This window comes from Grampus griseus (genome assembly GCF_964374135.1).
Source record: "Grampus griseus genome assembly, chromosome: 11".
NCBI lineage: Eukaryota > Metazoa > Chordata > Mammalia > Artiodactyla > Delphinidae > Grampus > Grampus griseus.
This window is the reverse complement of record NC_139005.1, coordinates 7,758,074-7,773,498: the sequence shown is the minus strand read 5'-3', so window position 1 is coordinate 7,773,498 and position 15,425 is coordinate 7,758,074. Positions and strand designations below refer to the sequence as shown.

The 15,425-nt window shown below is 36.1% G+C and overlaps 1 protein-coding gene across 1 annotated transcript; it reads left to right on the top strand.

Moving 5' to 3' along the window:
• Positions 1–1,560: 1,560 nt before the first annotated feature.
• Positions 1,561–12,766, top strand: CLEC7A (C-type lectin domain containing 7A; the record flags this gene model as incomplete). Its single annotated transcript, XM_082666519.1, has 5 exons — positions 1,561–1,660; positions 3,427–3,525; positions 5,732–5,883; positions 7,246–7,364; positions 12,634–12,766. 5 exons carry the CDS (start codon positions 1,561–1,563, stop codon positions 12,764–12,766), a joined length of 603 nt encoding a protein of 200 aa, XP_082522645.1.
• Between the last annotated feature and the right edge of the window lie 2,659 nt (positions 12,767–15,425).

Sequence of the window (15,425 nt, the reverse complement as noted above, 5' to 3'; positions counted from 1 at the left end):
TGTGCCACATCTTCTTTATCCATTCATCTGTCAATGGACATTTAGGTTGCTTCCATGTCCTGGCCATTGTAAATAGTGCTGCAGTGAACATTGTGGTACATGACTCTTTTTGAATCATGTTTTTCTCAGGGTATATGCCCAATAGTGGCATTGCTGGGTGATATGGTAGTTCTCTTTTCAGTTTTTTAAGGAACCTCCATACTGTTCTCCATAGAGACTATCAATTTACATTTAATGAGTGTCTGGTTTTATCTTTGACAACAGCCAGTAGTCTCTTCCATTCTGCTTGCTTTGAAGTCTTGTGAACAGATGGGTACCTCTCTAGTTTCTAGCAACGATAAATGTTTTTCCATATCTCATTAACTTGGGTATTACTGTGGAAATTGGCAAAGAGGAAACATTAAGCATTTAACATAGTATTTCAGTTCCAGAATTCTCCATAAGCTGTTACTTGCAATATAAGTATACAGAATGGTGAAGGGGGCAGGGTAGCATAACAGAAAAGATCATGAGTTTTGCAGTAAGAGTGGACTTCAGTTTGATTCCTTGCTTCATTATTTTTATTTGTTTCTTAAAACTGAGCAAGGGAGTAAAATTTCTGTCTCAGTTTTGTCATTTGAAAATAGGACTAAACAACAGGGTCCTACAGTCTAGCACAGGGAACTGTATTCAATATCTTGTAATAAACCATAAAGAAAAGAATATGAAAAATATATATCTGAATCACTTCGCTGTACACCAGAAACTAACACAACATTGTAAATCAACTATACTTAAGAAAGAAAATAGGACTAATAGTGCCTATCTCATAGACTTCTTGGAAAACTGAGATTGTATAAGAAAACACATGCCATAGGTAGTACTTAGCTCATAGTCATCGTTGAATAAATAATTTTCTACTTTGTATTATAAATCTCTGACAAGCCCCAAAGAGATTTGTTTCCTCTCTCTGTTGTTACAACAATGTACCTCCTTATGGTGTCCTTCATGAACCTATCTGTGGGTTTCCTCCTTTACTCCATAAGCTTCTTCACAGGTATCATTTATCCTTTTATCCCCACCTCCTGTCAATCGAAAAGATGGGCATTTGATACATGTTTACTGAAAGAGCAGTACATGAATGAATGAACAGTTGTAACAAAGTATTGGTGAACTCAAGGGACCAAAATTGTTTTAAGTTTACATAGGCCAAGTCAATTAACGATGTCCAGTTCGGTTGTGAGAATAATGAAAGCGGCATAAGACATTAATGGTTTCATTTTTCTTATGTTTGACCTGAAACAAAGATCTATCTATTGTGCTACCTTATAATTTTCTTAAGATTCATCAGTCTCAGAAACAGGATCTAAAGGTACCAATGGGAAATTACCATTGCACATATTTCATTTCCTGCTTTTGGGTATCTGGTTGGACTGCTTAAGCTCAACTTGTTAAAGCCTAGTAAATACCTCCCCCACTTGACTTGACTCATAGGTCCTCTTTTGCCCACAGGCAGTTGTCTTCGGAGAAGAGAAGAAAGAGCTCTCGTATGCTGAGGCAACTCAGGAACTCAATAGAACAATGGAACACCATTCCATAGAAAATTTGGATGAAGACGGATATACTCAATTAGACTTCAGCTCTTGCAATATCATCAGGAAACCTGTGGTCTCAGAGAAAGGTATATATTTTTCTTTCTGACTTCAACATTTACATTCTCATCAACTAAAACTGGAAGTGGAAAAAATTGGAGAGACTTGCGATTTGTCGGGCTTTTATTAATATATTGTAAAAGGTTTTCAGAAGTCACTGAAGATAATTTGAACGGGCACTAAGACTTTTGGTAACCATTCAGGGACTAATCATCAGTACAGCTGACCCTTGAACAACACGGGTTTGAACGGCACAGGTCCACTTATACATGGTTGTTTTTCAAAAGTAAACACTACAGTACTACACGATCTGCTGTTGGTTGAATCCATGGATTCCAAACTGTGGATATGGAAGAACTGAGATACAGAGGGCCAACTCTAAGTTATATGGAGATTTTTGACTTTGGGGAGGGGCGGTGCCCCTAATCCCTGTGTCGTTCAAGGGTCAACTATGTTTAAGTTAATTATTATGATGATAGAAAATACTCACAATTTCTCTGTTCTATAGGGACAGACACTTCAAAAATAAGAAGTTGGTAATAAGTGTGATGAAATGCAAAGCTGAAAGAATTTCAATAGGAGTGACTTGTTTATTTGACAGAAGAGTAAATTGCAGAATGGAGGTCAAAGAAACACAGAAGTGTAAATGAACAACATCAGGATATTGGAGATAAGAATGAAAAGATGGAAAAAACAACTTGTGATTTTATGGAAAAGGCCAAAGGGAAGTCAGAAGTCATAGGGTTTAGAATCCTGAGCCTGTTTGTGTGTGTGTGTGTGTGTGTGTGTGTGTGTGTGGTAATGAGATTGATTTGGAATTTTTTTTTTTTTAAATAAAAGGGAGTTCTTTTTATGCCCGTGAAGAAATATATATGTATTAGCCAAAAAGATCCCATTATCAGGACATGAGTCTTAGACATAACGTAAAAGAGGTGAAATCTGGGGAAGGGCATTAAAAGATTTCTCTCTTCACTGAATGAGCAATTTAATCTCCTCTATGGTTCCCCTATTTGACAATTCTCTGAAATGCTTTTATTGCTTATTCTCAGTTTTTAAGTGGTGATATTAATATAAAGCGAGTTTCCTGTTATCAAGAGATTATTCACAGGTTTTGACGGCAGAATTTACTCTCTTCTGCTTCTGTTCATTCCCATTGCACAATCATTTTCCTCTTGTCACTTATGCAATTCTTTTCTTGGGCAACCTGATGGGGAAGAGTGGAAAAACTAGATGATGCAAGAGATAGGGAGACATGTGTGTGTTTATAGATGTGCGTGGACAAATTGTGTTACCTATAATGTGTTAGTAGTCCCTAAACTAGGTACTTTTACATATGTTAACTTAATGCCCACAATAATCCTTTGAGGTATTATTAACCTAATTTTTCACAAAGAGAAATGGAAAAACAGAGGAAATAATTTGCCCAAGGACGTGCAAGAAGTAAGTGAAAGGGAAAGATTACCCTTAGTAACCAGCATTATTTCTGCTACATTAAGCTATCTCTTCTAAGAATAGGTAGGATTTCTTGAATCCTGGTAGTGTCAAGAACTATAGACATCAAAAAAAAAAAAAAAAAAAAAAGAACTATAGACATCAATGTGGAGCTGAAATTAGGAGTGCATAGATATCAAGTTTCAGAACCTGAAGAGGTATGCTAAAGGTGGAGAAAAATTCAGACTAATCCTAGATGACTAGCTTATCTGGATATCAGATTTTGATGAACTGTAGAAATAAAGTGCTCTGCGATCCATCATCCAATTTTTTTATTCAATTTCTGCTCCCTATGGCACCTCAGGATTTTGTGCTGCATCCCCTCGTTGGCGTCCCATTGCTGTGACTTTGGGAATTTTATGCTTGGTAATGCTGGTGATAACTGTGGTCCTGTGTACCATGGGTGAGTATTGGTGGGAGAGATTAACAACAGACATTTAATAAGCATTTATACTGTTCCAGGCACTCTTTTAAGAGCGTAACATAATCTAATTGAATCTGTATATTGACCCTATTGAATTGGCGCTATTAGTTCTCATTTTATTTCTAGGGTCATAAACTAGTTATTGGTAGGATCATGATTAGAAAGTTGGGTGATCTGTCCTAAAAACTCATACTCTTAACTGCATGCTCTCCTTGAATAGCTGGTTTCAAAGCTATGGAATTCCTAGGATAAATTAATGAAAGCAAACCAGAGGAGGTAAAAAGGAAGTACAATTGGTGCTTATCTTCCTAACGAAATAAATCCTCTAAAGAGACTATAAGCTAATTTTTATGTCTCATGATTTAAGGAAATTATTTTATACCTGATCTTTACTCTAAACTCCTTTGGATAATATCAGGAAATACCTGAGGCACTTATCAAATACTAACTAGTTATTTTGTGACAGATGAATAAATTTCCATAGATTTTATTGCTCATGCATTCAAAATTGAATAAAGTATTATTGTACCTTCAAAGAGGCTATATGAAAGATTTTTTAAATAGACAAGTGTTTATTGAGTACATTCTATGTTATAGGCACCAGGCAGGTTCTCAAGGAACTCTCATTTTTAAATAATAGAAGAAAGATAGAAGATTTATTACTTTTTCAAATCATTCATGGTATCAATTGACTGTATTCCATTTGCTTCATTTTTCTCTTTTGTATTAAACCTTCTTCATGGAAGTTATTTCTTTTTTCTGTATATTTCATCTATCATCTATTCTATCTATCTATCTATCTATCTATCTATCTATCATCTAACTTTACCTCTCCATCAGCAATGTATTATCTATCACTAGTCAAGTATGTATCCCTTTACATTTCAACAAAAATATGGTTTTGGGGATTTTAATTCCCAAACATAGCAAAATGACTTTTTCTTCTGTAATTACTATTGTTGTTGGTATATGAAGCTATCTGGAGACCCAGTTCAGGGAACAACCTGTTGAAGGATAACAGCTTTCAATCAAGAAATAAAGAGAACCACAGTCAACCATCTTTAGAAGACAATGTGGCTCCTACCAAGACTCTCACGACCACAGGCAAGGCAGAATTAAAAGATTAATAAAGTCCTTAATTCAGAAGGGTTAATTATTGGTGCTAAGGTTTGGAGCAACGGGTGAAGAAAGTACTTTTATGTGCGGTGATTGTGCATCCAAGGAAAGCCCACAGCAGTATTGTCTCAGTAAAATACGTCCCCTGTCATATATAAAGTGATATCATAAATACCTTATGAACTTAGCTGAATCTCCAACTTAGTTGGATTTTTTTTAAATCAGTAACTAATTTATCACAGGATATGTATTTAGGCTTATAGGAGATTGTATAATTTGATGTGAAGGAACAAAAAGTGTTCTCATCCCTTAGGGAATTGACATTTTAAAATGATATAGTTAAAATAGGAAATAGGACATCAGAAAAGAAAAACGGACAGAAAAAGGAAAGAAGGGAAAGTCTTGCTAAGAATTAAACGTTTACAAAAGAAATAAACCTAATAGATATGTTTCTGAAAACTCTGGTTAAATTTGTTTTTCTTTAATCCTGCAAGTTCATTTATTTAATTACAATTTTATATACACAAAACTTCAATTTCTAATTGCATAATTATTGACTATGACAACATTTTGTCTTCAATTTTCCATCTCTGGACACATACCTCCTCACTATTTGTATCACATTACTCTATAATGTGAACGATTGCTCTTATACTTTTCTTATTTGGAAAATTGCATTCTGAAATGGATCTCACACTTGTAAAATAAGTTAACATGAAATTACTGTATATCTCAGTGATTGATTTTGAATTCATTTATTAGTTATCATGGAGAAAAGGAGTTCTGGTCTGACTTTGAAGGAATAGAAGACAAGTCAAGAAGGAAAGGAGGGTTCACTGTCTAAAACACTGTTTATAGCCACTCAACTCATTTTTTAATTGTAAATGAATAAGGGGTTTTAATGTAGCCTCTTCTGTAAGGTTGTATCCATATAGTTTGAATTGAAAATGAAATCTATTAATGGTAATTCATTGTTTATTTATCAAGTGTCCTTAGGATGAATGGTACTTGCACTGAAAGAGGGAATTGGTATAGTATGAATCTCATTGTATTTATCTTTTATTTCCAGGAGTTCTTTCTAGCTCTTGTCCCCCTAACTGGATCACACATCAGAATAGCTGTTATCTATTTAGCACATCATTAGATTCCTGGGATACAAGTAAAAGACGGTGCTTGCAACTGGGCTCTAATCTCCTGAAGATAGACAGCTTAAACGAGTTGGTAAGTGTAGATTTCAGTTATAATTATCTGTGGTCTATATTGAACAGAAAAATAGAGGTAGGTTCCAGGTAATGATGATTTTTCCCTAAAAGAAAATCATTTTATATATCCTCCATGATTATAATAATAGCATATATTAAGTGAGTAAAGTGCATAATATATGCTTCTCTCTGTAATTAATTAATTAAAATATGAACACAGTTTACTTTGAAATAAACCCTTTAAGCACAACTGCACGTTGACTATAATAGTCAGGCCACTACTCATTTCTGTGGGCTTGGATTTCAGGTTGTAAGTGTGGTGGAGTGAAATAGAAAAATCTTCCCCTTGTTATCATAATTATCAAGAGAAACAGCAGCTATGATAATATATATTTATAAATCATTTACTCCTTGCAATTATACTAGGAAAGGCAAAGAGGTTTAAAAAGTAGGCTTGTTTTAGCAGTGCTCAAATAATTTGTAAGAAAATAGAAACAACTCAGGTATTTAAAGTAAAATATCTCGTACCGGCCACAAGTGCCATAGAAATTCAGGGAGATCCCCACTGACATAAACACTTTACAGAAACTGCAACTTACGATGCATCTTGAATGAAGGATAGAACTCAGATGAGCCATGAGAAGGGGTTAATAGTCAGGAAACATTCTATACTACAAATCTAAACAATCTATAACTTCTATACCTACTTTCACTACTCTCAATTTTTTTTCTATTCTGTCTTACCCAACAGTTATAGTTCACATAAAAATGAATGGAAGTAGATGTATGATTAAAAAAAGAGCATAGGACTGGAAGTCTGTCTGACTTTTAGACCTTCCCGTAATTGCCGCTATGTTGTGCTATGTTTGTCAACGATTCACATATGATCTTTAACCTCCAGATTACTTATGCATAACTCATGCAGTGGGACTAAACGACTTTAAAATTGTCATCTCACTCTGAGAAGCATTTCTTGACAAAGGTCATGTAAATTTATATTTTCTGTTAAAATTGTGGAGAAGATAGTGGCCTGTCATCCATGGACATTGCCTAGGATATTCTGTCGCCCTTGGATTTTGTCAGGTAGGTTGAATGCAAGCAGTGCAATGTTGACATTAAGGATGCATTCTTTATTGGAAAATTAAACAATACGACTCTGAAGAAATGAGATACGACTTTTGAGACACTCAATGGCATTCAAGAATTGGCACTTCTGTCTAAGTTGACGCCAGTATATGTGTACATCCTCCACCAAGGTGACTCAATCTCTGTTTCTCAAAATCTCCAAGAGTCTGTTTCTGTATCTTCTTTTTATCTCTATCATCTGTCTATCACACTCTCTCTCTCCTTGACTTGTATTTGTATTTATGTTTCCTTACAGGAATTTATATCTAGGCAAGTGTCTTCCCAACCTGACCATTCATTTTGGATAGGGCTTTCTCGCCGTCAGACTGAAGAACCATGGCTCTGGGACGATGGTTCAATGTTGTTGTCTAACTTGTAAGTATCTGGAGAGACAAAGCTTCATACTCTTCCTCAGAGAGGTGAGAGCATGTCAGGCAGTTAAGAATCTGATCTGTTGGCCATAATAAAAAAGAGAGAGAAAAAGATACATAGTGATGGGGAGAGAGAAAGAGTGAGCCAGGAGGAAAAAAGAAAACAAGAGGGTAGAGGAAGATTGAAGAGTCGCAAAGAGCTGAATGGCCATCTCGAGCTGTCAACACAAGTGCTCCCTCAGCTTTCTTACTAGGAGGGCATGTGAGGCTGCCCAGGAAGGTGCAATCACTGTGACTCAGTGTAAAACTGTGCTTAAGAGCAATGCTTTGAAGTCAGTTCTCAGCTTGAGTCAATGATTGGCCCACTCATTGTGTGAAACTGGATGAGTTCCTTAATCTAACAGCACCCCTCTTTCTGCACCTGTAAATGAGAATAAAATAGTACATACCTCTTAGGATTTTGAGATAAAAGTAAAATCACTTAGCACAGCATCTTGCACATAGTAAATGTGTGATACATGCTATTATTATTAATTTTAAAAGCAACCACATTTCACTTTTTTTTTTTTTTTTTTTGCGGTACGCGGGCCTCTCACTGTTGTGGCCTCTTCCGTTGCGGAGCACAGGCTCCGGACGCGCAGGCTCAGCGGCCATGGCTCACGGGCCCAGCCGCTCCGTGGCATGTGGGGTCTTCCCGGACCGGGGCACAAACCCGTGTCCCCTGCATCGGCAGGCAGACTCTCAACCACTGCACCACCAGGGAAGCCCACATTTCACATTTTATAAAGCTCTTTTAGACATATGAACATTTGCACGATTATAAATTTTTCCTCATTGTATGTGTACGCACTAATATACACACAATGAAGAAGAATTTACATACGGAGACTTATTATGAGGAATAAGCTCACACATGATTATAAAGACTGAGAAATCCGACAATCTGCCGTCTGCAAGTTGGATACCCAGGAAATCATGTAGTGTATGAGCTTCAGTCCAAGTATGAAGGGCTTAAAACCAGGGGAGCCAATGGTGTAAAACCCAGTGCCAGAGCAGGAGAGGGTGAGATGAGATGAGATGTCGCCACTCACACAGTCAGGCAAGAAGAAAGGAACAAATTTCTGCTTCTGCCTTTTTGTTCTATTTAGGCCTTCAATGGATTGGGTGATGCCCGCCCACGTTGGGGAGTGAAGTCTAGTTTGCTGAGTCTAGTTCACTGATTCAAATGACACACTTGAAAATAATGTTTGATCTGGCTGTGGCTAGTAAAGTTGACACATGAAATTAACTCTCACAAAGTGTTGAAGTCTTCCTCACTGCAGTTGTCGTTCATTTTCTCTTTAATATCTGCAGAATATGAAATTATCTTCCCCTTTTCCATTTCTATTATTGGTGTGTGTGTGTGCTTTCTTCTTTCTTTTCTTTTTTAGTTTTTTAATCAGTCTCATTGGGTGTAGTTTTCAAAGAAAGAACTTGTGGCTGTGTTGATTCTTTCTCCCTCTGTGTCTTTTTCTCTCTCTTTTTTTCCCATTAATTTTGGTTTTCACCTTTATCATTTCCTTCCATTCAATTTCTTTGTGTTGAATTTGCTACTTTTTTTTTTTTTTTTTTTTTTTGCGGTACGCGGGCCTCCCACCCCTGCGGCCTCTCCCGTTGCGGAGCACAGGCTCCGGAAGCGCAGGCTCAGCAGCCATGGCCCACAGGCCCAGCAGCTCCACAGCATATGGGATCCTCCCGGACCGGGGCACGAACCCGTGTCCCCCGCATCAGCAGGCGGACTCCCAACCACTGTGCCACCAGGGAAGCCCCAAATTTGCTACTTTTTCTCTAACTTCTTGTGTGGACTCATGAAGTTCATCCTTTTTTTTCCTCAAGTATGTACATTTAAGGCTATAATTTTAGTGTATTTTCATTTTCATTCAGTTCAAAATACTTTCTGATTTTCATTGTGAGTTGTTCTTTGGCCAATGAGTTACTTCGAAATGTATTTCTTAATTTAGAACTATCTGTGTGTTTACAGTTATCCTTCTGTTTTAGGTTTTAGTTTAGTTCCATTGTGGTCAGAGAACATACTCAGTGTGATGGCAGTTCTCTGGTTTTTGGTTTTGTTTGTTTGTTTCTTTGGCCACACCATGCAGCACAGCTTGCAGGATCTTAGTTCCCTGACCAGGGATTGAACCCAGGCCCTCAGCAGTGAAAATCCTGAGCCCTAACCACTGGACCGCCAGGGATTCCTCAGTTCTCTGGTTTTTATTTGCTTCGTCTTCCCATACTGAGAGAATTATAATAAAATCTTCCACTGTAATTCTACTCACAACTCTGTAAACATTTTTGTTGATGTGTTGAAGCTAAATTATTAGACACATATAGTTTAGAATTGTTATATCTTGCAGGCTCAGGCTCATTCAATGTACTTTTTCTTTTCTTTCTTTCCTCTTTTTTGAACTTATTTTTTTATTGTTCCACCTTTTCTTATGTTAATTTAGAATTTACTTTTTAACTAATTTTAGCAGTTACGCTAGAGATTTCAACATACAGTCTTCACTCATCAAAGTCTAATATTAATTGGCCTTTTCATGCTTTTCCTGGGCAATATAAAATATTAGAGTATTTCTTTACTCTGTATACTCCCTCCGCAATTCACATGCTATTATTTTTGTGTATTTTAACTCTGGCCCATATTTTCCCACATTTTAGTATCTCTAAAATTGGCATATGTCTTACCACTGCTGGTCTTTTATAATCATTGTCATCCTGCACTAAAATTGAGCTCTGTCAAAGCATAGCATTTGTTTCTGCCAGTCAAAGAGGAACACCACAGACCTGAGGCTACTTAAATTAAACACTCCACTAGGGGTTGTGTGTGCGTGTGTGTGTGTGTACTGTTATCATAGGTTCAGACAGAAAAATTGTATGAGTAGCAGCTTGTGGGGGTATAATTTTTTCCTCCCGCCTTCCCCCTGGTGGCAAGATTGAGAAATGCACTTTTCATTGTTACTCTTTTTTGTTTGGCAGTTTTATTTTTCATTTACTCCTGCACCGAAATAGTCCTTTGTTTTCCAGCTTCTGCAGGGTTTTCTGTTAAATGCCCATCTCGAATGCATTTATTTCACAGAATTAAATAAATGGTACATCAATGGTTGATGGCATCTTGGATTCAATAAAAGTATACCCCTAGAAAACAATATAGATTTATGCAGTCAGTTTATTAGATTTTCCCACATATTTATGGTTTTCATTGCTTCTTAATCCTCTCTGCCTCTCCTACCTTCCATTTTGAATCATTTTCTTAAATATGAAGAATACTCTTTCATATTTCCTTTAGAGTTGAAATTTTAAGGGCAGATTTTCTGTGCTTGTCTAAAACTGTCTTTATTTCAACTTTTCTAAAAAATATTGAGTATAAAATTAGAAATTTATAGTCTTTTTTCTTTCAGGCATTCAGAGATATTACTATAATGTATTCTATTTTTATTGTTGTTTTTGAAAAGTCAGCTATTTGAAGGTAATATATGTTTTAAATCTGATGTCTTTTTTCAGCTTTGAAAAGTTTTCAGCCACATGCTTCAGATGTTGCTTCCTTCCTGACTTTATTGCCTTCTTCTGGAATTCCAGTTAAATGTATTACAGACCCATTCACAATATCCTATATGTCTCATTTGCTTTTTCCTATATTTTTATCCTTTTTTTTCCTGTAACCTATGTATTTATTTCTCACCTATCTTGCAGCACTTATTTTTCCTCATCTGTAGCTAAATTGCCATTGAAAGCCTCAGTTAAGCTTTTAATTTTGTTTGATGAATTTTTCAGTTTTACAAGTTCTCAAATCTACCCAGTTGCTATTTATAATTCCTAGCTTTCTTCTAACATTCTCAGTATTGTGTTTTAACTCCTAGAATACACTGTATAGTTGTTTTAACATTTGTGCTTGATAATACCAGTGTCATATACTCATTTGTATCTGTTTCTATTATCTTTTTCTTCTAATTTTTATTCATATCGATATATCTGATTTTTTTTGATAATGCACTTAACATTATCTCTTAAATGTTTGTAGAATTAATTTGAAGTTTACAGAGAAGCTTTTCATTTGCTTCTGACAAGCACCATCGGGTATGAATAGTACAAACTGAGTATTATCACATTTTGATTTTAATACCACTTAACTATTTCACTTCCACTAGCCAAAGCACAGTGAATTTATTAACAAAGAATCTTGACAAAATATATCTCCTACTTTTCTATAGCCCTTTGTCTTGTGTTTTCTTTTCTGTTTTAAAAAATGAATAGTGGAAAAATGAATTTTAAATGAAATTTAAAATTTAAAAATGAATTTTAAAAAATGAAAGTCATAAGAGTAGGTCCAAATTAACATTTTGATATGTAACTACTCATTGGTGACAGTAATTTAATCTGGCTCTGTACATACTCCAAAATCTCTTAGAGGTCAAGAAAATTTTTTGGAGAAGATCACTGGTCAGAATTCTCCCTAAGGCTGGATCAAAGTTGTTTCATGTCCTTAGTCTAGTTATTTCAATAGAAGAATTCTCTCAATCCTCCAACTCCAGGGCCAAGAAGAGATAGATGTACAGGATGAAAAGTACCAGACCATAGCTTTTATACTGAGGCTCAGTGATGCCCTTTGAGCTTGACTGAATAATTAACACTGCTCTTTTAGGAGACTAAAGAGCAAACAGAACAGAGCGTGCTTCTATTAACCCATGGTAATTCTCATAATCGTCTCTCATTATATTGCAATACAAAGCAAACTTCAGGATGCATTAAAAATATAGGGTTGTTTGAACTGCCTTTAAATGGCTTTGATATCAATGATTCTTCACTTAGTTCTAAATAACTTTTAGCAAGAACGCTTCAACTTGGTCTACTCACTAAACATACCCAATAATATTTTTGCTAAACTGTTGCTTCATTTGATAAATATACTTCTAGGTAAAAGGTTAAAAGAGAAGTAAAGAACTGTCTATAGAATGTTAAATAGTTTTTCTTTTTTGTCAGTTTTCTTTAATTTTATGCAACTAGTAGTATTTCTTAAAATTTTTTGAGTCATTTTTATGCCTTAGTAATGAAGGTTATTTTGTTACCACTGGAAACAAATAGAATCTAAATTCAAGTTTCCTTTTTCAATGATACGTACACTTCAGAAACTCTTTTCACCAGTATCCTTACCAACTTATTTCAGCATTGTGGAGACAGTGGACAACATTCCTTATGTTTGTTCTATACAATTACCTTATTGTATTTTATTTTAACAGGTTTCAAATCAGAAAAACAGTTACCAAACAAGACTCATCTCACAGTTGTGTATGGATTCATGTGTCAGTCATTTACGACCAACTTTGTAGTGTGCCTTCATACAGTATTTGTGAGAAGAAGCTGTCAACATAACGGTGGGGGTGTCGCTGTGGAGGAGCAGAGAGAAATATGTAAGATAGTAAGGAGGGTAGAAAACAACAGGTTTATGACCAAAAGCATCATAAAAAAATCATCCAATTCCGTCTCTTTTTTTCTCAAATAGCCGAGAGAATATGTCTGCCATATCTCTGACTAAGAGAATCTTGTAAAATGCGAAATTGTAGGGAATCTGCTGTTACAAGAAAGCTTTCTCCTTTTTAAATACTATCAATCAAAAAAAGATCTGATAATGAATATAAAAAAGTAACCTGTCCTATTGACAGAGGTATTAACATGTTGTAATGCAAAATATGTTTTACTACTTTTTATGATTACTGTTTTGCAGTTTTCAGCAATTCCTCAGGAATGAATTACTGTTAAAAGGTATTATTGGAACATAACTAAGTTCCCTCACATGAGGATTTGTCTCTTTCTTATTTTCTTTTAAACTTTCCCATCGGTGCTATTTATATTTCCAATGGGGATTTCCATATTACTAGAGAGGCATTTACAGCCTTCTTGTATTCATTAATATGTGAACAGAAATTGCATCACGTTCACTGCATTTTTCACTTTAAAATGGTTAATGTTATGCAAATTTCATTTTAATAAAAAATGCTAATTAAAGAAGCTTTGGCCTTTAAATTATGTGCCATGTGTAATTAACACTATCTCTATTTGCCCTCTCTCCAGAAATGATGATGAATCTGGCCCTGGGGAGGAGGTAGTATAATAGGTAGTTTTGTATTGAAGAATAAATGTTGGATCTTAAATATTTAAAAATCTAAAAAAAGAAGATAGAAATGTTTGGTGAGGTTGACTATTGTCTTTTAAGACACTAACTTGTGTTGTCACTATCTGAAAAGAAATGTGGAAGGGCAAAGATAATTCAGGTTGAGAGTTAAATTAAGGCATAAAGCGGGATTTCGAAGCGATGCCGTGCATTTTAATTTTGGTTTTGGTTTAATTGGGTCTCCTGTATCCTCCGAATGGAGTGGATGATTTGAAGAAATCTTGATAATCAAGGAAATAATTCTGTATGCTGAATGTCCAGCTGCACTTATCTAGACCAGACAGGGGAGGCAACAATAACCTATAACTTAAAGATAAAAGCACGACTTTAACAAAAGTGGTGGTGTAAAGTCAGAATGCTCTAGGCTGTCCAAGGCATACCATACCTCACTTGTCAATACACGTGCATACCACAGCCAAAGTGGGAACGTGCATGGGAATGAAGAGAAAACATCCACACTTTTCCAAGAGACAGAAAAGGGAAAATAGCTACTAGCTGACGTTTTGTCTAAAGGGCAAATTCAAGATGAGTAATGATCATGCCAGAGGAAACACCTATTCAAGGGCCACCATCTCCTCTTGCCTGAGTTATTGCAATACTTTTCAAAGAAGTCTCCCAGCATCTACACTTGTCTTTCTATAGTCCATTTTCAAACGTAGCAGACTGAATGCATTAAATTGAAAACAAACCATGCCAGCTCTCTACTAAAACTCTCCTTGACTTCCCACATATCTGAGTAAAAATAAATAAATAAATCGAAACAAAAACCAAAAGACCTTTACAACGGTCTACTCACCAAGACAATTGCTGGTCATTTACTCCTTCGAGCTAAGCTGCTCTTCTCCTCATGACTCATTCCATTCAGGATGATGGTTTCTGTATTGTTTCTCAGCCACAGCTGGCATGCTTGCATCTCAGGGCCTTTGAGCTTCCCCGTCCCTTTACCTGAACTATTCTTACCCTAGATACCTGCAGGACCTACTCTTTTACCTTTCAAGTCTTTGCCCAAGTATCACGTGTTAATGAGGCTGACTCTGACTACCTTATTTAAAATTACTGGCCCACCTTTCTGTACATTCTTAACCTCCCTCACCCTCTGTATATTTCCATAACTCTTATCACAGTATCATCTGTTCTACTATTTACTTACTTATTATCTTTCTTGTATATCATCTGCCTTCTTCCATACAATGTAGGCACTAAAAGTACAGAGAGTTTTGTTTTCCACTGATGGATCTCAGAATCTGAGAATAGTACCTGCAATAAAGTAGGTATCCAAAAAATATTTTCGTCATGGTTGAAAAAAATATTTAAGGACAAGTATTAAAAATGCTAATGTGGGTTGGTAAAAATGATCAAGAATCTACTTGAATAAAGTTTGAGAAATAATTCTAAGTGCTATTTCATTAGAATCATAATATCAGCACCTCCTAAATTATAGCACCTCAGCTGTGACAATTTCTAATATCCTATTTCCTTACTTCATGTTCATATGTGCTTCACTTACCTCTCTCCCTTGCAATTTTTTTTTTTTTTTTTTTTTTTTTTTTTTTGCAGTACGTGGGCCTCTCACTGCTGTGGCCTCTCCCGTTGCGGAGCACAGGCTCCGGACACGCAGGCTCAGCGGCCATGGCTCACGGGCCCAGCCGCTCTGCGGCATGTGGGATCTTCCCGGACCGGGGCACGAACCCGTGTCCCCTGCATCGGCAGGCGGACTCTCAACCACTGCGCCACCAGGGAAGCCCCATCCCTTGCAATTTTTTACTGCTTTCTCTCCTGTAACATTTTCTAATACATCAATCCAATGCAAATGACCAAATAACTTTTGATATCCTACTTTTTAATAGGGCATTATGCAGG